This window comes from Pipistrellus kuhlii, unplaced genomic scaffold, assembly GCF_014108245.1.
Source record: "Pipistrellus kuhlii isolate mPipKuh1 unplaced genomic scaffold, mPipKuh1.p scaffold_m20_p_23, whole genome shotgun sequence".
NCBI classification, from domain to species: domain Eukaryota; kingdom Metazoa; phylum Chordata; class Mammalia; order Chiroptera; family Vespertilionidae; genus Pipistrellus; species Pipistrellus kuhlii.
The window spans coordinates 8,347,202-8,371,638 of NW_023425522.1; the positions used below are offsets into that span (position 1 = coordinate 8,347,202).

Below are 24,437 nucleotides of genomic sequence, written 5' to 3' on the forward strand. Positions count from 1 at the left end.
AAGGTCGAGGGCGGGCCCGAATGCCACATGGGACCTTCAGAATCTGGGCGCCGGGAGTCCACTTCGGTACCCTGACGAGCTCCATTCCAGGGAGAGATTGAGATCTGGCGTGCCAAAGACAGGGGTGACCGAGGGCCGGGCGTGGGGCGGCGCTGCGGAGTGCGGGCTGACGGGGGAGCTGCCTCTGACCCGCGTGCAGTGTGCAGGAATGCGCGTGAGGCTCACCTGCGTGCGGCTGCGGTCACGTGTGATCTACGGCGGAGTGTGTCTCACTCCGGTACCGTGATTCACGTGGATGATTCACAACTAGGAATGTGGGTGCTTCGTTCCCGGTTGTGGCTGAGAGATGAGGAAAAGGTCTTGGGGAGGGGGAATGTGGGAGAGGCCGGGCGGACAGGAGCCCCCAGAGCATCTGGAGGGCCCCTGACCAGGAGGAGGGCAATGTCCCAATCAGACAGGCGTCACCTACTCGCTGCCTCTTTCCGGGCATCTGGTCCCTCCCTTCCCAATGAGGCTGGGGCTCCTGATATCCATCTGGGTGAGCCCTATCCTGCCAGCCAGAGAGACCGGCTGCGCCAGAGGCCAGCAAACAACTATTAGCAGACAGGTGTGGGCGGGGAGAGGGAGCCGGCATCGAGCAGAGGCCCCGGCAGAGGTCGGGAGCTTCAGGACAGAGAAAACATCTCAGAGGGAGTTGGGCCTTTCCCCCAAGGCCTTTCCCCCCGCCCCCCAGACCTCCCGCCAGCGGCTCAGCACCATAGCAGTCCCGTCCTGCTCCGCCTGCTGCTCGCTCGCCTCCAGGCCGGCTGCTGCTGGGGCTCACCTTGCCGGGGGGCATCCCTCCTTCCCGCCCATCATGGCCGTGTACCGCGTGTGTGTGACCACTGGTGCCTACCTGGGGGCAGGCACCCTGGACAGCATCTCCGTCATTCTGGTGGGCACGTGCGGTGAGAGCCCCAAGCAGCCGCTGGATCACATGGGCAGGGACTTTACCCCCGGATCGGTGAGTACAGAGGAGAGAGAGAGGAGCACCCCCGGGGGGCAGGGCCAGCAGGGGACCCTGAAGGAGGGGACCGTCCCCTTCGGGCTCATCACATCCTGCAGAACTCTGGCTGCTGGCTCTGAGCTCCTCCCCATCCCTGCTCTGTCTGGCTCCTGTCTTTCCCTGGGAGAATAGACCCAGGCAGGACTGCGAAGGGGTCCTGGGCAGGGGCGTCAGCATTCCAATGGCTTTCCAGCTTCTCCTCTCACAACTGAGGGTGGGCTTTGGGCGAGTCTCTTGAACTCCCAGAGTCTGGGTTTCTTCTCTGGAGGGCACCCACCTTCTCTACCAGGCCCCAGGATTGCTGGGGGGTGGGTCTGAGTGGGAAGCTGGCCACCAAGGAGGCCAGCGAAGAGCAGAAGCTGCCCTGCCTGTGGCAGCGGTGGTGGCTTCCGCCCGGTGAAGGGCTGCTTTTTTCTAATCCATACAAGGCCGTCTCATGGTTAGCAGCAGCTCAGGTTTGGATGCCAGGACAGGTGCGGGTGTAGAGGCACCTTGCAAGGTGCAAGGACAGCCCTGGCAGGTCCTCGCCTCTCACCTGCCTCCTCTCTTGGCCCCCTCAGGTGCAGAAGTACAAAGTGCGCTGCCCAGCAGAGCTGGGGGAGCTCTTGCTGCTGCGCCTGCACAAGGAGCGCTATGCTTTTTTCCGCAAGGACTCCTGGTACTGCAGCCACGTCTGTGTCACCGCCCCCGACGGCACCCTCGTCCCCTTCCCCTGCTACCAGTGGATCGAGGGCTTCTGCACCCTAGAGCTGCGACCAGGCACAGGTGGCCGGAGGCGGGGGCTGGCCTCGGGCTGCAGAGCGCAGCTTTGGGGATTAGGGGTGGGGTCTCCCGGAGCCCACGGTGTAGGGCACAGGGTTGGGGTTATGTAACCAGTTCAGGGCTCCCAAGTGGATGCTTTCTGAGAAAAAGTGAGCCTCTACAGCCCTGCAGTGCAGGGGCTTCTCCGACAGGATCTGCCCCTCTGGAGACAGACAGAGGCTAGACCCACACTGTGTGCACTCACACCACCAGACACGGGCACAGACCAGACACAGACACAGACACAGACCAGACACACACAGATGGCAATTCCTCTGGAACCCCAAAAGGAGCTAACCCTCAAGCTGAGTAGTTGGACTGCAATGGGAGGAGAAGCTCCGAGCGCTGAGCTGACAAGGCCCTGTCCACTACTAGTGGCTTCTCCAGTGTGGCTGATGTCCCTGTGGGTTGCTGTTAGGATTTCTTCTAGAATTTGGGTGACCTTTCAAGAATGCTGGGCTCTAACTCCGTCAGCCTCTGACCCCCCCCCCCCCCCCCCCCCCCCCCCCATCTCCTGAGATGTCTGACCTAGAAAAGCACCACTAGGGCTAGTCCAAAGTGTGAGTGAGTCTTAGGGATGAGAGATGCTGTCCTAGGTCAAGGTCAAATAAGTGAACTTGACCCCTCAGCCCATAGTGAATTCTTCATAGACGTCACTTCGAACCCCATTATCATCATAGCGATCTACCCATCACGTTACAAAACATACGTGCTCACCTCATTTATCCAACGCATGCTGGGTGCTAGGCACCATGCCAGATGCTGGGAATAAAAACGAATATAATGTGGTTTCTGCTCAGAAAGAGTCTATAGTTTGGGGAAGGAAACAAACATGCAATCAATAAGGAAGATTGTTAGGATTTGGGGGCGAGGTTTCCTGAATCCCCTGTGCTGGTGACACACAAAGAACATGGGGTGTCCACATTACAGAGGGGCTGGGTGTAAGGGTTAGACAAGCTTTGATGGAGAAGTTGTTGTTTAAAAAGGACTGAGACGATGAGTAATTTTCATTCCCCACAGCAAGAACTATTTGTCACGACTCCCTTCCCCTCCTCCTGGACCACAGGAAACGGGAACTCCAGGCCCGACAAGAATGCTACCGGTGAGGGTGACCGAACTCCACTTCTTCCCCATTTTCATTCTGACTGTAGACTTAATCACACTGTTACTAATTCTGACCTCAGTCCCAGCCTTGGGGCCCAACTCCAATCAGGACCATTATTTAAACCTGATATTGACCTGGAGTCCAGCCCCAGAAGGCCAGGACCAATCATCGTCCCAATACCATCAGGGAATCCGCACTCAGCCCTTGATGGGACTGTGGAATTGACAAATCTCAGCCTATCCTCACTCTTACCCCCAAACTGGCCATGATCTTAATCTCAACAGAAACCTGACCCTAACCCAGTCTGGACATTCGTGTCATCCTCAGATGCTACCCTGATCTGAAGCCCAGTGCCTCGGGGAGAAAATCCCAATTCTTTGTCACTTACCCAGGAAGTGGGAGTTCTGGGGAGTTTTCATTCCAAGGCATGTCTTTAAAAGCTAAAGTTTCTGTGTTCGCCAAGTTTGACTCGCCGTCTCTAACCTCTTTCCCCCGGAAGCTGGAAGGTCTTTGCTCCTGGCTTCCCAGGCATGGTGGACGTCAGCAGCTTTGAGCAGATGGAGTCAGACAAGAAGTTTACCTTGACCAGGACAACAACTCGTGCAAACCAGGACGACAGGTGAGGCAGGAACCAGGCATGGAGGGGGGTGAAGTGAAGGGTCTGTTGAGAGGATGGCCCCAGACAGCCTGGAAAGGGAAGTTGAGAGCTACAACAAGGGCAATTTAATTCAAGTGCCCGGAGCAGCGGAGGCAGGGGTGGCCCTGGGGCATGGCAGAGAGGAGGAGGTGGCTTCAGGCCTGATGGGAGCGGGAAGGGAAGGAGCCCAGAGTGAGGGGAGGCCTGGGATGTCTTGGGGAAGAGAGAGAGGAGGAATTAGAGAAGGGAGCTGTAGGCCTTACTGACGGTTCTCTGTTCTCCTCCCCCACCTTCTCCTGTCCCCCAGCAGTGGGAATCGGTACCTGCCTGGCTTCCCCATGAAGATTGACATCCCATCCCTGCTGCACATGGAGCCCAATATCAGATACTCGGCCACCAAGACGGCCTCGCTGCTCTTCAATGCCCTCCCTGCGTGAGGCAACTGCCCTCCTGCTCCCTCTTCCGTCCGCCTCTGCCCCTGGATGCACTGCCACATCTCAGCCTCACTGTCCCTTCTCCCTGCCCGGCTCCCTCTCCTTGTCCCCTGTCTCCCCTCTCCCTGCCCTAGTTGCCCCTTTTATGGTCCCAGCCTCTTCTCTCTCTGTCCCTCAGGCTCCGCTCTCTCTCCTTGGACTCCTCCGTTCTCTGTATCCCCAAGGGCTCCCCTTTGCTCCTTAGTCACCCATTCTTTTAACTAATTCAATTAACTGTGCACAGCATGGCTCCAGGCACTGCTGGGTCCTTGTTGAGTAGAAAGAGAGGTCTAGCTCTTAAGCTTTAAGAAAGTGGTCAGACCTCATCAGTTTCAGCTCCCAGAACCAATGCTTTCTAGCTGTGCGAACTTGATTTTCATTTCGCCTCTAAATGGTTTCCTCCTTTATAAAATGGCGATACTATTCATACCTACCTTATGGGTTTGGGAGAAAATGTAAGGAAGTACCACCCAGCACAAAATAATGTCTCCGTAGAAGCTGGCAGTGTTAGGGTATAATCTTGGCGGGGTGGGGCTCAGTTTCATTAGGGAACAGAGTTAACTAGCAGCACGAGGCCAAGGGTTCTGGGTTCTGGGCAAACCTGGGCAGGTTTGGCAGGAGAGAGAGGCTCAGCGAGCCATGTGTTCAGCGGCTGCTTTAAGAGGCCCAGAGGAGGCCACAATAAGCGCCTGGCATCCAGGCCTCGGAGCCAGAAGGCTGCTTCTGGAGAGGGACTGGCGGGGGGTGGGAAGGTCTGAGGTGAATGGGGGCGGGCAGGCCGCACAGGCGCTAGGGCTTCAGGGCTCAGGACAAGGGCCACTAAGGGGCCCTGGCAGGGCACCTCTGCCAGAGGAGCATTCGGGAAGGTGGCGGCACCTGAGTTGCTCCCCAAACGGATGTCCCAGGAGGCCACCAGGACAGCTGGCGTGGGAAGAGGCTTGAGGGAAGAGGGAGCTGGCAGTTGGCGGCTAGCTGCTCGTGGAGCGGAGGGTCAGCAGCCAGGCCTTTGGTGTGGGGTCCCTGCAGGGAGCTGTGGGAAAGGCCTGTGGCAGCCCTTGGAAAGAGGCAGGCCTTTTCTCTCTCCTTTACACGTCCTCCCACCCAGTTTCCCCATCTCCTGGGCCTGGCTGGGCAGGCCCTGAGCAAGTACATGTTGAAGGAGGAGTGAGTGGCGTTTGAACACACAGGAAGTTGTCCGGGGCTTGTCAGGTCACTATTGCCCCCTGCCCCCTGCTGCCTCAGGGACCCACACCGGCGTCCTTAGAGAGCCGGCCTCATTGGCCAGTTGCCACAAACCTGCCTGATCTGTGTTGTGGTCCCTTCTGGCTCTGGCCCGGGGAGGGAGTGATTATTGTGAACGGCTATGCCAGGGCACACAGAGCCAAGTCACAGCCCCAAGAGCGCACAGCGCAGCGGGCGGTGGTACGAGTGAGTACATTGCCTTTACAGGGCAGTGAAGGGGGTGCTGAGCGCTTTGGGAAAGACACAGAAGGTGTGTGTGGGGGACGATCGGGTATGCTTCGTAAAGGATGTTGCTTCTAAAATGCACACAGAAGGACACGTAGGTTTGGTACGAGATGGAGATGTAGGAGATGGCTTTCTAGGAGAGGCGTCTATACAAATGAAAGGGTAAAATGCAAATTGGTCAGGACGCCTCACAGTAAGGACCGAACAGCAGGCTGTGTGAGGTGACCAGACCGGCAGGGGGTGGTTAATGAGGGACAACCAAACCCCGAACAGCAGGCTGTGAGGGATGACCAGGCTGGCGTGGGGGGGGGGGCAGTGAGGGGCAACCAGGCCAGCAGAGGGGGCAGTTGGGGGCAACCAGGCCTGCAGAGGAAGCAGTGAGGAGCGATCAGGTAGACAGGCAGGTGAGCAGTTAGGATCCAGTGGTCCCAGATTGTGAGAGGGATCCCGGATTGGAGAGGGTACAGGCTGGGCTGAGAGGAACCCCCCCCCCCCCCGCATGAATTTCATGCACCGGGCCTCTAGTAGTTTAATGAAAGCCCTGGGCAGGGGAGAAAGCAGACTTCATTCTAAGCACTTACTCCCCCCCCATTATAAAATAACATATGCTCACTGTAAGAAATCTAAAGAGTAGAGACCTCCACAAAGTGGAAAGAGCACGCCCCTCAGGTTTCCCTGCCTACCTTTATCAGTCCAGCGTGCAAAATACATTTTTAGTTGTGTCTGGAGTGCTGGCTTTCTCTAGTGCACCTGGGAGGAGAAAAGACTGGATGGGTTGATAGAAACCGGCTGGTGGGGAGTTCCTGGCCTGCCTTCGCATTGGGGCTTGTCCTGCAGGAAGAGGGTGGCTGTGAATGTCTGCGATGAGATGGGAGCTTGCAGTAAGCAGCCAAAACACCAGTGACAAGGACTCGCCTGCACCACGTGGCCACGAGGGGCCACCTTTGCACACTCATGTGGAGTCACCCCTACAAAGCCTCAGCCGGCCGTTAGACTTTTCTTTGTACAGAGAGGAAGGGAGAGAGATAGAGAGCCAGAAACATCGATGAGAGAGAGTCATCTATCAGCTGCCTCTTGCACCCCCCCCCACTGGGGATGTGCCCGCAACCAAGGTACATGCCCTTGACCGGAATCGAACCTGGGACCCTTCAGTCCCTAAGCCGACGCTCTATCCATTGAGCCAAACCGGTTTCTGCCAGCCATTAGACTTTTCTTCCCTGAGGACTGCTAGGCACCTCTGCTCTGGACATTGATCTTGTCAGTTCCCTCCAGACCTCTCGGCTGGGACACAGGGTCCCTGAAACCACCCTCCCCATCTCCCCCCACCTCCCCAGGTCCTTGGGCATGAAGCTTCGCGGGCTGCTGGACCGGAAGGGCTCCTGGAAGAAGCTGGATGACATCCGGAACATCTTCTGGTGCCACAAGACCTTCACTTCAGGTGCGCAGGGCGGGCGGGAGACGCCCATCCTCCTCCCGGTCCGCGGGCCCCTCTGGAGAGCCCTCCGGGGAGCACCTCCCGCGCTCCCAGAGGGATCCCCATCCAGGGGGAGGAGCTCATGGTCCCGCGGGTGGCGATCTCAGATTCCCCTCCGGATCCCACGCTTCTCCACTCCTCTGCCAGGGGACAAGAACGTGGGCGTGAGGACGGAGAGACACGTTGCTTGGCCTGGGAGAGGGTCAAGGGTCACTTAGGGAGTCCGGATCCCGATCAGGAGCCCTCGCCTCTCTTCCTCTACCCCCACCAACAAGAGTTCTGGGCTTTGGGGCCAGACGTAGGTGTAAAGCCCTATTATGCCACCCCACTGAGCAATTCACTCTATCTCTCTGACTCTCAGTGCCCGGTGTTAAATGAAGATGTAATTATACCTGTTTCATAGGGCTGCTGTCACGAAGTCCTAAACCTTCGTGATGAGCAAAGGCCTGGGCAAGAGCAGGCTCTGGGGAAGCCGTTTCCAGACCAACCAGTTCCTCCCCGTCCTGCCCCCTAGAGTACGTCACAGAGCACTGGCGCGAGGACTCCTTCTTCGGGTACCAGTTCCTGAATGGCGTCAACCCCGTCATGATCCACTGCATCCCCAGCTTGCCCAGCAAGCTGCCTGTCACCAGCGACATGGTGGCCCCGCTGCTGGGGCCTGGCACCTGCCTGCAGACAGAGCTAGAGGTGGGTGAGTTGCCCCTGTGGACAAAGGGTGGGTGAAGGGTGAGGGTGAGATGGCCAGGAACCAGCATGGAGCACTAGGAGCTCTGAGGGTGTGGGGGAGGACGATGTCCAATCTCTCCGGAGCAGCCAAGTCCTCGGGCATCCTCCAGAAGGCTGAGGTGTTTGCTGATTTTGCTTTTCTTGGATGCACGGAGGTCATCTCTCTGCATTAAAGTCGGAAGGACCAGGTATGGGGAGAAGGGAGAGGATGCGGGCTTGGGAAGCCAGGTGAAAGGTTGCAAAGGGAGGGACTCTGCTGGACCTCACTCCGGACATTCTGGGGCGGGGGTGAGTGGTACCCAACATTGACCCCTGAGGCCAGAGGTGAGGTGGGAGTGGGCCGAGGACAGGGAGAAAGGGGGCGCGCGGGCGGGAAGTGTATTCTGAGGCTCTGTGCCCCTTCCTCAGATGGGGAACATCTTCCTGGCCGACTACTGGATCCTGGCGGAGGCCCCGGTCCACTGCCTCAACGGCCGCCAGCAGTACGCGGCCGCCCCGCTCTGCCTGCTGTGGCTCAACCCGCAGGGGGCGCTCATGCCCTTGGCCATCCAGGTGAGCCCGGGGCGGGGCTTTGGGGGGAGGGGCCTCACGGGGCACACTAGGAGGCTTGAGTCTCACCCTCCCCCCCCCCCCCCCGTTGTTATTCCTGGACGCAGCTCAGCCAGACCCCCGGGCCGGAGAGCCCCATCTTTCTCCCCACGGACTCCGACTGGGACTGGCTGCTGGCCAAGACGTGGGTGCGCAACTCCGAGTTCCTGGTGCACGAGAACAACACGCACTTCTTGTGCACGCACCTGCTGTGCGAGGCCTTCGCCATGGCCACGCTGCGCCAGCTGCCGCTCTGCCACCCCGTCTACAAGGTCGGTGCGACCCCCCCATCCCAACCCCCCCCTCCCCCGACCCCAAGCCGGGCCAGAGGGGTGGGGCCAGGCGCCTTCTCCCCCTCGGCTCCCGTGACCTCCTTCCCTTCGCAGCTCCTGCTTCCCCACACCCGGTACACGCTGCAGGTGAACACCATCGCCCGCGCCACGCTGCTCAACCCGGAGGGCCTGGTGGACAAGGTGAGGCCGCCGCCCCGGCCCGCCGCCAGCTCTGAGGCCCCGCCCCGGAAGACACTTTGCCCCGTCCACAAGCTCGTTGGCCGTCCAATCATTCCACGGTTCCTGCCAGTCCCCGCCCACAAGACCCGCCCCTCCCGCCAGCCTCCTGCTTGCCCCGCCCACACACCGGGTCTCCGCCCACTCATTCCACCCGCGGCCCCACCCCTTCAGACCAAGTTCCAAATGCTCTTGTAAGGTGACCAGTTGGTCCCGCTTTGGGCGGGACAGTCCTGATTTCTAACAATTTTTCCCGCTTCCCGCGGCGTTTAAAAAAAGTCCCAATTTTTGGAAAGAATCTTTCCAATCTTTCAAAAAATCGGGACTTTTTAAAAAAGGCTTTGAAGTGGGTAGGGTACCCCCCTTCCCCCGTCTAAGCACAGCCCCTTGCTCGCCTCCCTGCCTCTGTAGCAGCAGTTCATTCTTTTAGTTACTAAATACCTAAGGATGACCTCCTATGCACATAGTAGGGCCGCAACCTGCGCAGCCAATGTCGGGCCGCTAATGGAGGCTTTGATCCCTGGTCTTGGACTGTTTGATTAACTGAAAAATCCCCTCTGCTGCGGCACTAGTCACATCTGGTGCCCGGCCCTGGAGTGGGGGGTGGGTGGGGGAAAGGGGAGGGCCCGGGAGCTGAGCTGAGCTGTGATGTGTCCTCAGGTCACCTCCATCGGAAGGCAAGGCCTCCTGTACCTCATGAGCACTGGCCTGGCCCACTTCACCTACACCAATTTCTGCTTCCCGGACAGCCTGCGGGCCCGCGGGGTTTTGGCTATCCCCAACTACCACTACCGGGATGACGGCCTGAAGATCTGGGCCGCCATTGAGAGGTGTGGGCCTGGGACTCTGGAGCCAGTCTGGCCTCCCGCGGGCGGGCCTCCTGGTCCAGGGGCAGTGTGGGTCTCCTTCTGGGGCCTGCTTCTGCCACTTATTGTGTAACCTTCTCTGTGCCTCCTCCTCATCTGTTCAGTGGGGCTAATAGGATGCGCTTCAACAGCTGATCAGTGAATAGGAACTGGTTAATGGTGGGGGGAGGTGGGGGGGCAGGGGGGGCATTGGCTGGGGCTCTTGGTGCTGGGACTTCCAGGTGTTACAGGCCCAAGCATGGGGCACTCCAAGGGTGAGAGGGGGTTGGGGTCCCCTATGGAATGGCTGGCTGACAGCTTTGCGCTGGGGAGAGGCTGGCTGTGTGTGCACACCGTGGAGGAAGGGAAGGACAGGGCGTCCAGAGAAGGTGAAACAGCCAGGTGTAGGTTGGGGCCTCTAGGCGGCAGGCCCTCCTGTCTCTTGGGTGCTGAGTGGGGAGGGGTTGCAGCGTGAGCCTGGCTCTCCTCTGTGTACCTCCCCCAGCCCTCAGTGCAGGAAGGAGGCCCAGAGCGCCCATGACTCGGGAGCGGAGGGCGAGGCGTGAGGGAAGCCTGGACACTCAGTTCCAGCTGCATCTGGTGGGGGGTCTCTCCACCGAACCCCATGGCTCAGTGGACTCTGAGCAGCACTGGAGCTCGGTTTTCTGGTCAGGCCTGAGCCCAAGGTCACGGCCATGGCATGGGCATCTTTTCCCTGCAGCTTTGTCTCAGAAATTGTGGACTACTACTACCCCAGCGACACGTCTGTGCAGCAGGATTCCGAACTGCAGGCCTGGGTCGGCGAGATTTTTGCTTGGGGGTTCCTGAACCGGGAAAGCTCAGGTACCGTGTTCCCTCTCCATCCCCCACCCACAGGCTCCCAATGACCCAATGCCTCCCTCCCCCCCCATTAACCAGTTCCTATTTACTGATCAACTGCTGAAGTGCATCCTGTTAGCCCCACTAAACAGATGAGGAAGAGGCACAGAGAAGGTTACACAATAAGTGGTAGAAGCAGGACCCAGAGCCAGCTCCTCTGGTCTGCCAAGCCCCTGCTTTCAACTACTACCCTGTGCCCATCTGGTCCCTTCTAGACCTTTCCATGGGCCTGAGCCCACCCGTTCACTTCTCCTTGCTGAGCTGTATGGATGTGTCGCATCATGTAGGAGTCATCATCTTTGGCTTCAAACACACAGGATTCTGGGAGCCTCTCTCATATTCTCTTACGACTGTGCTGGCCCCTCCACCATCAGCCTCTCTCACTTCCTTTGGCTTCAAAGAGTGAGTTGGTCATGCTGCTGCCTAATTCCCCTTATTTACTCCAGTTACATAACCCTAATGCCTCCCTCTCCGCTGACACCGCCCGAGAGGCCTCTGAGGCCCACCAACCCTCTGTAGGCCTCTGCTTAACCTCAGTCCAACTTAGCACGCCCTCCCTTCCTCAGTCTCCCCTGAGCTCCTGGGAGAACAGGTCCTTCTGAACCTCCCTCTTCACCCAGGTCCCCACTGGCGTACCCTGGATCTGTCTCCTCTCTCTGCCCTGCCCTCACTGACTGATCTTGTCTCCTGTCCCTCCTGTGGCTGATTCCAGGCTTGGGCATCCTCCAGTCCGCATCTCCTGAAGGACTTTCCTTCTCACTCTTGAGACCCAAACATGAAATGAGGTCATTCCAAAGGATTTCTGGCCTCTCCGGGTGGTACTCCCCATTGCTACTCTTCAAAGCCCGTTTCCTTGGTGCCGCTGTATTATGGTCTGTACGGCGGGCACTGGAAAATGTAGAGGAGACTTCCACCTCTGGGTGTGGTGGGAGAGAAGGCAAAGCTCTGAGTGGCACAGATGTCCGTCTTCCAGGGCCCCCGGCCCTGGCCTGCATGGGGAAGACTCTACTGCACAGGACACCTCTCAGCTGACTGAGAACTTCCAGTGGCTGCCCAGAGAACTTCCTGTGTGTGTGTGTGTGTGTGTGTGTGTGGAGACTCAGGGAGGAGGAATGGTCTCACACACCCACCAATAGAATGAGCAGCGCTTGTAGCTTAAAAAAAAAACAAAACAAAAAAAAGAGGGGGAAAAAAAACCCTCCTGAAGATATGTTTTTATTTATTTTTTAAAAATATATTTTATTGATTTTTTACAGAGAGGAAGGGAGAGAGATAGAGAGTTAGAAACATCGATGAGAGAGTCATTGATCAGCTACCTCTTGCACACCCCCTACTGGGGATATGCCCACAACCAAGGTACATGCCCTTGACCGGAATTGAACCCAGGACCCTTCAGTCTGCAGGCTGACGCTCTATCCACTGAGCCAAACCGGTTTTGGCAAGATATGTTTTTATTGATTTGAGAGAAATATCTGTGTGAAAGAGAAAGATCCCCAAACCCCCAGTAACCTAGGTATGTGCTCTGATGAGGAATCAAACCCACAACCTTTTGGTGTATGGAATGATGCTCTGATGTTCAGAGCCAGGGCCTGAGGCTTTTTAAAAACAAAACTTTTTAAACACATAGAAAAGTAGAGAGTGTAATGTAATGAACAACCATTCACTCACCACCAGATTCAACAATTGCTAACAACTTCGCTGTATTTGATTAATCTGTTGCTTGTTTACTGGCAAATCTTTTAGAGCAAATACATATATTTCATATTTCACCCCAATCAATAAGCCTCTAAAAAACGACATTTTTCTACACAACTACAATACTGTCATCACACTAACAAAGTTGACAATAATCTCCAATATCACCCTTTTCTCTAGTCCATATTCAAATTTCCTCCTTTGTCCCATTTTTCCTCATTTGATCCTGTTGATTCTGGAGCCAGTCAAGAACCCCGTGATACATTTGTTCGTTTTGACTCTAAAGTGTCTTAATTTAGGACAGCACTCCCCTCCTTTAAAAAAAAAAAAAAAAAAAATAAATATAAAAATAAATATATATATATATATATATTTTAATTGATTTTTTACAGAGAGGAAGGGAGAGAGAGAGAGAGAGCTAGAAACGTCGATGAGAGAGAAACATCGACCAGCTGCCTCCCTACCGGGGATGTGCCCGCAACCAACGTACATGTCCCTGACCGGAATCGAACCTGGGACCTTTCAGTCCGCAGACCAACGCTCTACCACTGAGCCACACCGGTTTTGGCTCCCCTCCTTTTTAATAAAATCACAGGGCATCGGACAAAGACTACTGAAAACGCCAGAAGCGTTTTTGCACAGTGTCTCACCTTCTGAATTCATCACGTTGCTTCCTCATGCTGTCATTCAGCTTGTCCTCTATCCCCTGTAATAACTAAGGGTTAACTATTTTTTGGCCAGAATATTTCTCAGGTGATGCTGTGGTCTCCTCGTTGCTTCATCTTGGGAGGCACATAATGTCAGGTTGTCTCACATAAGTGCTGCCCAGGGTGATTTCTGAGTAAAGGCGGTGACAGCCAGATTGCCTTTGGATCTTTTAAAGGGCAACTCCGCCCCGAGCTTTGCTGTCAATCCTGGGCAGTCCTGATTCGGATTGCTGCTCTTCCCGAAGGCAGTTTCTCTTTGGGATGAGACAATTCCTCTTTAAGACCCAGAGGGGGATATTCTTACTGTTAGCTCAGCTCTCCTCTCTCGCTTCATTAACCTCCCTGAGTTAACACATCAGAACATTCCTCAGACTGACAGCTCTCCCAACAAACTTACTCTAGATTCATACGCTTTAAGGTAAAAGGCGCATTCATTAACCTCAGTCAGTATGCCTTTTGTTCCATAGTTCAAGCGGGGTGGGGGTGGGGGGGAGGAGAGATAAACAGTATGAGCCAAGAAAAATTCCCATAGATAATCTGACTGCTTCACTTAAAAAGAAATTTTTAAAAAATATATATTTTATTGATTTTTTTTTACAGAGAGGAAGGGAGAGAGATAGAGAGCTAGAAACGTCGATGAGAGAGAAACATCGACCAGCTGCCTCCTGCACATCCCCCACCGGGGATGTGCCCGTAACCAATGTACATGCCCTTGACCAGAATCGAACCTGGGACCTTTCAGTCCACAGACCGACGCTCTACCACTGAGCCAAACTGGTTTCGGCTAAAAAGAAATGTTTTATTGATTTTTTTACAGAGAGGAAGAGAGAGAGATAGAGAGTTAGAAACATTGATCAGTTGCCTCCTGCACACCCCCTACTGGGGATGTGCCCACAACCAAGGTACATGCCCTTGACCAGAATTGAACCTGGGACCTTTCAGTCCGCAGGCCGACGCTCTATCCACTGAGCCAAACCAGTTTCGGCTACTTTTATTTTTATTTATTTTTAATTTTTAAAATATATTTTATTGATTTTTCACAGAGAGGAAGAGAGAAGGATAAAGAGCTAGAAACATCGATGAGAGAGAATCATCGATCAGCTGCTTCTTGTACACCCTCTACTGGGGATGTGCCCGCAACCAAGGCACATGCCCTATGACCGGAATCGAACCTGGGACCCTTCAGTCCGCAGGCTGACACTCTATTCATTGAGCCAAACTGGTTTCAGCTACTTTTATTTTTTTAACAGCTTTATTTTTTTTATCTTCAGCCCTCAGGGTTAGACTTTCAACCACGAAATGAACATTCAGAAAATGCCCACACATCCCCAGGCAGATCCCCAGGCCTTCCAGACCTCTCTGTCTGCTGTTGCATGAGTCTCTCTCCAGTCATCCTGACTCCAAACCCAGGATCCATCTTTGACTCACGTTCCCCTCTGCCTTCCTCGTCACCTCAATCCAGTTGGGTAGCTAACCCTACTGTCGCCATCATTTCCCACCGCCCCCACCCTAGTCCCAATCCTCTCATTGTTCCTGCATTGTGGCGGCTGCTTCTCAGCCAGTGCCACCTCTCCCAGCCTTTTCGTGCTTGCCTGCCAAGCCTGTGGGGCGCCTCCCCGCTAATCCTCTGAAATGGTGCCCAGAATCCAGCTGGCCTGGCACCCTGCTGCAGCCTCACCTCCAGTCACCCTTCACCTGGCTTACACCCCATTCCTTTCCACTCCGGCTTCTTACCCTCTCGTGTGTTCACTTCATTCAACCAGTCATTACTGGGCTGCTGATATGCATTCATTATTATTCTAAATGCTGGGGTTCAGCCGTGAACACGACAGACAAAAGCCCCAGCCTTCATAGAGCTTAACATTCTTGTGGGGAGACACAGATAACAAAACATATGGTTACGAACGGTAGGAAGAATGAAACAGCATCTGAAATCACTAGTGTGTCGAGGTGGGGGGTTAAGTTTGTATATGTGCTGCCGAAGCGAGCACAAGGTGGGGGGTTAAGTTTGGATCGGCGGTCCGAAAGGCTTCCCTGAGGAGGTGATGTTTGCGTAGGGATGTGAGGAAGCGAGAGACCTGGTGCTGGGGATCGCTGGGGAGAGAGCGTGTGGGCAGAGGTGGGAGGACAAGGCCCTGAGGTGGGAGCATGCTGGGAGTTTTGAGGAATCCAAGGAAGGCCTGCATGGCTGGAGTAAGTGAGAGGGAGAAAAGTTGGGAAGGAACTGAAGTCTGAGAACAAGCCAGAGCCAGACCAGGTAAGATCAATGGGAGGTAAGTGATGTGGGAAGCCGGTAGAGGGTTTTGGCCAGTAGTGACATCACTGAACCTAGGATTCTAAAGGGTCACTTACCCTAGCTGGCAGGGGTCATGGTAGAAGCTGGTAGATTCATCCAGTATGAGAAGATGGGTACTGGGTAGTGGTGGAGACAAGGCGATGAGACAAAATTGGCTCTGGGAGTATCGCTGACATGTGTGGGGTGAGCTAACAAGAGTCAGTGTGCAGGACAAAGGGTATCCCGATGGGATGGCTGTGGGGAGGACAGGTTTGGGGGGCGGGGTGTAGGGCAGGGAGTCAAGCATTAGGTGTACAGATGGGAAGTCTGAGTCTAGAGTCCAGGGGCCCGGGGGAGCAGCCAGAGATGTGAACTTAGGGGCTGTCAGCCCCTGGGAGGTGGCTAAGCCAAGGCCTTGGATAAGACCAGGGAAGTATGGAGAGAAGAGAGCCAAGGGCTGGAATGCCTCCTCGGTCTTCTTTCCATTCAGCTCACCTGCTCACTCCGGGAGGCTCTTCCCCAGTGATGTGGCCCCTGTGCCTTGCCTGCCTGCCCTGGCCTGTGAGCTTCCTTCTGCTTCCATCACTGTGAGCTTGTGAGCAGCACATTCTAAGCCCAGTAGCAGATGACCTGCCACTGGGAGCTTGCTTGGACAAATCTTAGTGAGCTGGGTAGACTTAAATCATGAAATGCTAGTACAGGCTGCAGGCAGAGCCGCCTTGGTGGTCTGCTTGAACCTGGCTGCTCCGCTGTGCGCTCTGCTGGCTGGGCATTTTCTGGTCTGACCCCAGGACCCAGCTCCTGTCCTGACCCCCTTCAGAGACCACAAGGCCATCCCTAACCTCATCCTAACCCTAATCCTACTCTAACAGTGGTGGCCAAATGTTCAGCCCTCACTTTCTTACTCTCCCCCTGCGCCGAGCCCCAGCCCTGAGCTGCCCCTAGGAATCCAGTCCCCTCCACACCCTCTTCCCTCCCTCCTTCCCTCCCATACCCAGGCTTCCCATGCCGGCTGCGCACGCCACAAGAGCTGCGGAAGTTCCTCACAGCCATCATCTTCAACTGTTCCGCCCAGCACGCCGCTGTCAACAGTGGGCAGGTGAGGCTGCAGAGGGCAGGCCAGGGGCGATTTGGCCAGGAAAGGTTAGGCTCAGCAATGCACCCGAGGCCGGAGTTCCCGATGAGAGCATGAGTGGGATGAGCTTATTATTAGGGATGGGGTTGGAGTGGGGACTGGGTGGAGTGAAGGACGGCTGTTGGATGATGACTGGGGTGGAGCTGGGTCCAAGGCTGCGATGTTGATCTGAGTTGGTGTTGCACAGGGAGCAGAACGCAAGGACTTCTATCATGGTTGGGATGCAGCCAAGTGGAGTTTCAGGTTGCTGCGTTTGGCATGCCAGCCCCAGGCCCATTTCTAGGGTTACCTCCTCTCTGAGTCCTCCCTGTTCCTTGGTGATTCACTCCACCCAGTCCTGGGACATTGGGTGGGGAGTAACAAGGGCTGAGACAGACTCCTGCCTCACTTCTGGAACTTTCTGTTCTATGCCACTCCCTCTCCACAATCCCTCATTTCCCAAGTGCAAGACCTGGGATAGTAGGAGGCAGGATCAGGAATTATGACAAAGAAGCTGGTCCTCTCCCTCTGGCCAGCTGACTCACTGGGGCGGGGGGTCTCCACAGCATGACTTCGGGGCCTGGATGCCCAACGCTCCGTCATCCATGAGGCAGCCCCCACCGCAGACCAAGGGGACGACCACTCTGAAGAGTTACTTGGAGACCCTCCCAGAAGTGAACATCACCTGTAACAACCTTCTCCTCTTCTGGCTGGTCAGCCAAGAGCCCAAGGACCAGGTGTGTGTGGCGGGTGTTTTTCGGTGGTGGGGAGAGGTTTGCAGGGCCTGAGCAGTAGAGGGGATGGTAGACTGTTCCAGAGGGACTGCTGGCATTTATGTCCACTACTGAACAGCCTTGGGTTCTTTAGTTCCTTCAGGAAGTTATAGTTGATCCCAAGAGACATATAGTGAAGCAAACACCTATTAGTGGCTGGGATACAATATCCATCCAATTCACCAGTTTACCAGACCATCCATCCATCCATCCAACCACGTATTCTTCCATCCACCAGCCATTCATCTATCAGCCACTCATCCATTCATCAAACATTCAACACACATTTTTTAAATACCTCCCATGTGTCAACACAGTGTTGGGCATCAGGCATATCAAGATGAGTCAGACCTTCCTGCCTCCAAGAATGCTACCGTCTAGCTCAAGATAAATGAACAAGGATACCACGGTGTTGTAGGAACTACTTAGGTATAATTCCTCCATTTGAACACATATTTCTTGAGTGCCTGCAATGTGCCAGACACCGTTGGGCAGATAGGAACCCAGTCCTTATGGGCTTGCTAGAGTTTAATGGTAGAGGTGAAGACAGGGCCCTGGGGAACCTGACTGAGGCTGGGTGAACCCAGGGAGGCTTCTTGGAGGAAGGGACATCTAAGCTGAAATCTGTGAGACAAGCAGGAATTTGGCAGACAAAGCAGGGGCAGGTCAATCTCTAGGCAGAGGGAAGGGTGAGACCAAGTGAAATGAAGGGAAGTGAAGGCAAGAGTTCCTTTGTGTGTCATGAGGATCCTAACAGGTACAGTGTAGGCTCAGTGTCCATTCAGAATACAATGGGGAGATAACGGAGAGACTTAGGACTGGAGTGACGTGGCTGCATTTGTGCTTTAGCAAGAGCACTCTGTGTCTGCGTAGACAGGTGGGAAGGGCTATTTTGGAGGCGGAAATGGCAGGGAGGAGGCTGTTGCTTAGGCCAGGTTTTATATAGGGAGCAGCCCTTTAATCGCCAATCATCTTCATTTGCACGTTATCAGTCATGCCTCTGCCCTCCCGGCCTTGTTCACAAATCCTCTGACATTACAAGATTACCCTCATTTATCATGCTTTATCTCCTTAACAAGTTTTATTTTTAAAAAAATATATTTTATTGAGTTTTTACAGAGAGGAAGGGAGAGGGATAGAAAGCTAGAAACATCGATCAGCTGCCTCCTGCACACCCCCCCCCCCCCCAATGGGGATGTGCCCACAACCAAAGTACATGCCCTTAACCAGAATGGAACCCGGGACCTTTCAGTCCGCAGACCGACGCTCTATCCACTGAGCCAAACTGGTTTTGGTTTAACAAGTTTTAACGTAACCATCTTATAGCCTTGGAATGCCAGAAACTCCTCCCTGGATCCTGATCCTTTCTGGTCCCACCTCCCAAGGATTCCAAGATCTTCGTTTCTGTCATTCTAAAGGGAAAACTCTCTCTTGCTTTTTGTCTACTCACAGAACACTCTGTGATACTCTCAATCTCTCACTCAACACTTCCGGCCACCAAATCCGTGGGATTGTTCCCACACCAAGCAATTCTCAGACACTAGCGACATGTCCTGTGATTTAGCTCACTTCTGACACTCCCTGGACCCAGTGTCAGATCCCTCAGGTCAACGGCTCAGTCCCACAAGACTGCCCCTCCCCCCTCCAGGTGCCCACTGCCGATCAAAAGTCCAGGTTGTCAACTGTGTTTCTGACCAAACTACTATCCATCAGAGGTTTCTGCACCCCCTCCTCAGGCTCACTAATTTCCCGGAGCAGCTCCCAGAACTCAGGAAAAACAGTTTACTAGATTACTGGTTGATTATAAGAGGCTACAACTCAGGAACTACCAGCTGGAGGAAAGCACAGGACCAGGCGGTGGGAGGGTGCGGTGGGAGAGTGCTCTCTGGGATGCCACCCTCCCAGTGTCTCCACGCTCCCCCAGCCTGGAGGCTCTCCAAACCTGCCTTTTAGGGATTTGGATGAAGGCTTTATTACTCAGGAATAATTGATTAAATTATTAGCCACGGGAGACTAATTTAATCACCAGCGCCTCTCCCCTCCCCAGAGGTTGGACTAAAAGTTTCGCGTCTCTAATCGAATTGGTTGATTCCCATGGTAGCCCATCCATAGGGGTTTTCCAGAAGTCACCTCATTAACATAAACCGAGGTAGGGTTGAAAGGGGCTTATTTTGAATAACAAAAGATACCTTAGCAATCTATCATGAAGTTATAAGGGTTTTAGAAGCTCTGTGCCAAGAATGGGAGGAAGACCAAATGTGTGTGTGTGGTGTGTGTGTTTTTTTTCTTTCTTTCTTTCTTTCTTTTTTTTTTTTCTTTCTTTCTTTCTTTCTTTCTTTTTTTTTTTTTTTTTTTAATGTTTCGTTTATTTTAGAGAGCGAGAGATAGAGGGAGTGGGAGAGAGGAACATGAATCAGCTGCCTCCTGCAGACACCTTGGCCAGGAATCTAACTGGTAACTTTTTGGTTCATGAGATGATACTCAACCAACTGAGCCACTCCAGCCAGGCAAAAATCAGACTCTTATAAGTCACAATATAGAGGGGTGAGGGATAAGTAGGTAAGAGGGTGAGGGCGAAGGATTCCCTGCCCATGAAACAATGGGGAGTTTAACCTGGACAATTCTAACAACTACCCCAATAATAGCAGCTAACCCTTGAGGATCTATTATATCTTAGTCATTAAATTAGATACCGTATGTCCACCATTTAAAAAAATATTTTTTATTGATTTTTTTACAGAGAGGAAGAGAGAGGGACAGAGAGTTAGAAACATCAATGTGAGAGAAACATCGATCAGCTGCCTCCTGCACACCTCCTACTGGGAATGTGCCCAGAATCAAGGTACATGCCCTTGACCGGAATCGAACCTAGGACTTTTCAGTCTACAGGCCGACACTGTCCCACTGAGCCAAACCAGTTAAGGAATATACCATTTTAATATACAAAATAAATAAGTAGCTATATTTAAAATGCTTACTACAGTGCATCGTATATAACTGTTCAGGAAATGGTAGTTCCATTTTATTTTTTTAAATATATATTTTATTGATTTTAGAGAGGAAGGGAGAGGGCTAGAGAGATAGAAACATCAATGATGAGAGAAAAATCATTGATTGGCTGCCTCCAGCACACCCCACACTGGGGATTGAGCCTGCAACCTGGTCATATGCCCTGACCAGGAATTGAACCGTGACCTCCTGGTTCATAGGTCAATGATCAATCACTGAGCCACACTGGCCGGACAGTAGTTCCATTTTATGAAGAGAAAATTGAGATGTAGAGACACTAAGCAATTTGTCCAAGGTCACACAGCTAGTAAAAGGACTTTGAACCCAGTCTCCCATACTTCCGTGTTCTGCTTTTTAAACAGCTAAATTATAGTTTTAGAAATTACATGTCAATTTAGTAAATAAGACATAAAATTGATTCTTTGAAAGGACCAATAAAAGTAAGAAAGCAGAAACAATTCTAATGAAGACAAAAAAGAAAGAATATAAATATACAACATTAAGAATGGGAAAGGCATTCAGCTACAAATACAGAGAATACTGAAGAAATTAGAAAATTCTAATGATAGTTTTATGCAAATAATGTGGAAATCTAGATGAAGTAAACAATTTTCTAGGAAAACATAAACAAAACGTAACACCAGAAAACTATACATAAATGAAAAGATCTGAACCCCGTCCTTGCAAAGCAAGATTCTAACAAACCTTCAAAAAACGAGTAATTCCTAAATTATTCAAACTGCTTGAAGGTATAGAAAAAGTTGAAAGTTATAGAAAAAGTTCAAAGTTTCCAAAATTACTTTACTGAGTTCCGTTTTCCTGGGGACCCTGGTACCAGCACCTGCAAAGGCAGTGCTCCTGAGGAGAGAGGTGGGCTCTGGCCGGCCTAGCTCAGTTGGTTGGGCGTCGTCCCAAGCACCGAAAGGTTTCAGGTTCAGTTTCCTCGTTTTGCTCTCACACTGATGTTTCCCTCTCTCTCCCTCTCCCTTACTGTCTCTCTTAAAAAAAAAAAAAAGTAAACTATTCTTAAAAGAAAGAAAGAAAGAAAGGAAGAAAGAAAGAAAGAAAGAAGAAGACAGGTAGACATCACTGATCTACACTTCCCCCTATGTGATCTTGGCTATATAATTGGGCATCTCCAAACCACAGTTTCTTCCCCTCCTTCCTAACTTCCTTCCTTCCTTCCTTCCTTCCTTCCTTCCTTCCTTCCTTCCTTCCTTCCTTCCTTCTCCTTTTCATTGAGTTTATTGTGGTGACACTGGTTAGTAAAATTATACAGGTTTCAGGTGCTCAATGCCACACACATCGCCTGTACACTGTACTGTGCTCACCACCCCAAGCCAAGCCTCCTTCCAGCACCATGTATCCCTTGTACCGTCCTCCGCTTCTCTATAAAATGATGATGATAAGAGGGCCTGTCTAACAGGATGATTGTGCCATTGTGATGGTCCATATAAAGTGCTTACAACGTGTTAGTTGTAATTAAGAAAATGAAATTATAAACTTGTTCCACTTAGCTGCAACAATCTTAAAAATATATCATTAGCCAATGAAGGCCAATAATACACAATAGAACAATAATATACCCTGACGAGGTCTAGTGTATTCAAGGGATGAAAGATTGGCCCAACCTTATGAAATCTGACAATATAATTTTTACATCAACAAAGAAGCTTACCATATAATCATCTCAATATGGGCCAAAAAAGCATTTGGTAAGTGTGAGCAGCCATTTACTAATAAAAACTCATGTAAAATGAAACGCCCTGATGCAGTTTTGATAAAAATATATATATATATATTTTAGAAAACAAAAACATCGTCCTTAATGTATAACAATAGAGGTCTCCTAACTAATGTCAGGGACAATAAAACAGTGCTCACTGTTACTGCTGCAGTTTAGCACTGTTCTGGAAGGTTTACCAGAGTGATAAAACAAGACAGAGAATGATTAAAAATCAGTGCTATTGGCGAAGGTTATGCTGTCGAAGGTTGTATTGGACAAGAAGTGTGTTCTATTTAGGATGAGGAGCCCATGAACTATGATGGTGCGCTGGTTGGGTGTGTGGCCATGGAGAGAGGGGCAGCCCTGTACTGCCGCAGGATGCCACTGACTGAAGTTTAGTGTAGTATTTTTTTAAAAATAAATTTTTATTGTTTTCTAAAAAAATATTTTTATTGATTTCAGAGGGGAAGGGAGAGGGAGAGAAAGGTAGAAACATCAATGATGAGAGAGAATCACTGATAGGCTGCCTCCTAAAACCCCCTATTGGGGACTGAGCATGCAACCCAGGCATGTGTTCTTGACAGGACTCAAACCCGGGACCCTTCCATCCGCAGGCTGGTGCTCTGTCCACTGAGCCAAACCGGCCAGGGCCGCCATGCTTCTTGATTGCAGTTGGCCGTGCTGTGTAGTGTGACAGTGTATGGTGATGGTGACTGTGTTGGCGAAAGCGCCCTGATGTTGGCTGGTTGGGAAGATACCTCAGGCCTGGTTGTCTTCAGGGTCTGGATTTTGTTCAGTTGTGAGGTAACAGGTGTACAAATAGGCACGTTCGCTGGGGCGTGTGTGCTTGGCTTGCGGTTGAGTTGTGAGTGTGGTTGTGTTCTTTTAGTTCATAGGACATTGGCCCAGGCACCTCTAAAGGTTTTCTAGTCCAGTGGTTGGCAAACTCATTAGTCAACAGAGCCAAATATCAACAGTACAATCATTAAAATGTCTTTTGAGAGCCAAACTTTTTAAACTTAAACTTCTTCTAACACCAATTCTTCAAAGTAGACCCGCCCAGGCCGTGGTATTTTGTGGAAGAGCCGCAGTTTGTAGACCACTGTTCTAGTCCAGTCCATCCATGTTCAGATGCAGAAACAGAGTCAGGGGAATAGGCACAGAGTTACCAGCAGAGGGCGCACTGCCTCTAGGTTGGCTGCTCCCAGGTCCCCTTCAGGCTCCACACTCCCTGCGTCGGGAGCCTCAGTGTCGGGCTGCTCTGCTTGGTGCCAGTGCCGGTGCCCGTGGTTGCGGGGAGTGGAGGTTGCGGGATGTGGTTTGAAGATCTTGAGTTTGCAAAAGCTGTGCCTAGTTCATGCCCTGGGAAGCCACCTTGCCTGTGTTGGCTGGCAAATGTGGTCCTTCATTATCCTCCATGCTGCCCTGAGCATCACCCTGACCCGCCCCTGGTTCTCTCCCAGCGGCCCTTGGGCACCTACCCGGATGAGCACTTCACCGAGGAGGCCCCGCGCCGGAGCATCGCCGCCTTCCAGAGCCGCCTGGCCCAGATCTCCCAGGACATCCGGGAGCGAAACAAAGGCCTGGCTTTGCCCTATGCCTACATGGACCCTCCCCTCATTGAGAACAGCGTCTCCATCTAATCCCCTCCGCCTCCCGCCCTGGAAGAAAGGCCGAGCAGGAGGAGGGCCGGCTTCTCCTCGTCCTCCAGGCTCTTTCCTCCTCCCTGCTCGCCAGCAGCCTGAGGCTTCTCCTCGCAGGTGGGGCCTTTTCCACCGAGATGGCTCTAGCATCATGGGAACCGGCTCCGAGCTGTCTCCAGGGTGAGAAGCTGCTGGTTAAAGTCAAATGCACAACAGACCCTCAAAGGAAGGAACCCCATCACCCCCCCGCCCTCCTTTGGGCAGCCTCCTACGTCCCTCTCCTGTCAACATCTACCTCCTCCCGTTGGGATCCCCAGTGTGGGATCGTAAGCTCTCCTTCCCAGCCTCCCGCCATCCCAGAACTTTCTCCTACCTGGCCTCTTTGTTTCCACTTTCCTCTAAATCTGGGACCAACCAATCCAACCCTTTCTCTGGAAGAGCACGGAAGCTGGGCGAGGAGGGATGTGTGCCTTAGGCCGGCCATAGGGACCCTTCGGACCCCAGCCTATCTCAGGGGAGGGTTAGAATTATTGCCCAGCTCGCTGGGGCTCTGGCTGTGGTTCTCTCAGGGCCACGCTCCACAGCCTGGATGTGCACGGAGTCTCTTCCAGCTCTCATTTTCCCATTGCCACCCTCTCCTTTTGTTTGTCCTTGAGCCCAGTGAACTCAATAAAAACCAACATATTGGACTCCCATTTCACTTTTGTTTTGATGTGTGTGTGTGTGTGTGTGTGTGTGTGTGTGTGGGTGTGGGTGTGCACACACGCGCGCGATCGGTGGGTGGGAATTGGAGAAGGATGGAGCGGCTCTGAGTCCCTGGATCATCTGTTCTGGAGACAGGAAACCTCCCAGTTCAACCCACCACCTAACCAGTCCCTACATTCCTGCCTTCACCTCCCTGAGCTTGTCATCCATCAGGAAGTGAAGGAATCTCCACGCTCTAGGA

General features: G+C 52.8%; 1 protein-coding gene across 2 annotated transcripts; it reads left to right on the top strand.

Annotated features, from left to right (window-relative positions):
• Nucleotides 1–236: 236 nt before the first annotated feature.
• LOC118726788 (hydroperoxide isomerase ALOXE3) lies at nucleotides 237–24,186 on the top strand. 2 transcript variants are annotated; one of them, XM_036451942.2, is made up of 15 exons: nucleotides 237–1,003; nucleotides 1,606–1,810; nucleotides 2,867–2,948; nucleotides 3,451–3,570; nucleotides 3,899–4,021; nucleotides 6,863–6,966; nucleotides 7,517–7,689; nucleotides 8,137–8,280; nucleotides 8,385–8,588; nucleotides 8,703–8,789; nucleotides 9,486–9,655; nucleotides 10,392–10,513; nucleotides 16,225–16,325; nucleotides 16,907–17,077; nucleotides 23,312–24,186. In XM_036451942.2, the coding sequence occupies exons 1-15, from the start codon at nucleotides 509–511 to the stop codon at nucleotides 23,489–23,491; spliced, it is 2,481 nt and encodes an 826-aa protein (XP_036307835.1). In that variant the 5' UTR covers nucleotides 237–508; the 3' UTR covers nucleotides 23,492–24,186. The 2 variants fall into 2 exon arrangements, with proteins under 2 accessions (XP_036307835.1, XP_036307834.1); XM_036451941.2 differs by having other exon boundaries at nucleotides 242–1,003; nucleotides 3,896–4,021.
• Nucleotides 24,187–24,437: the final 251 nt, after the last annotated feature.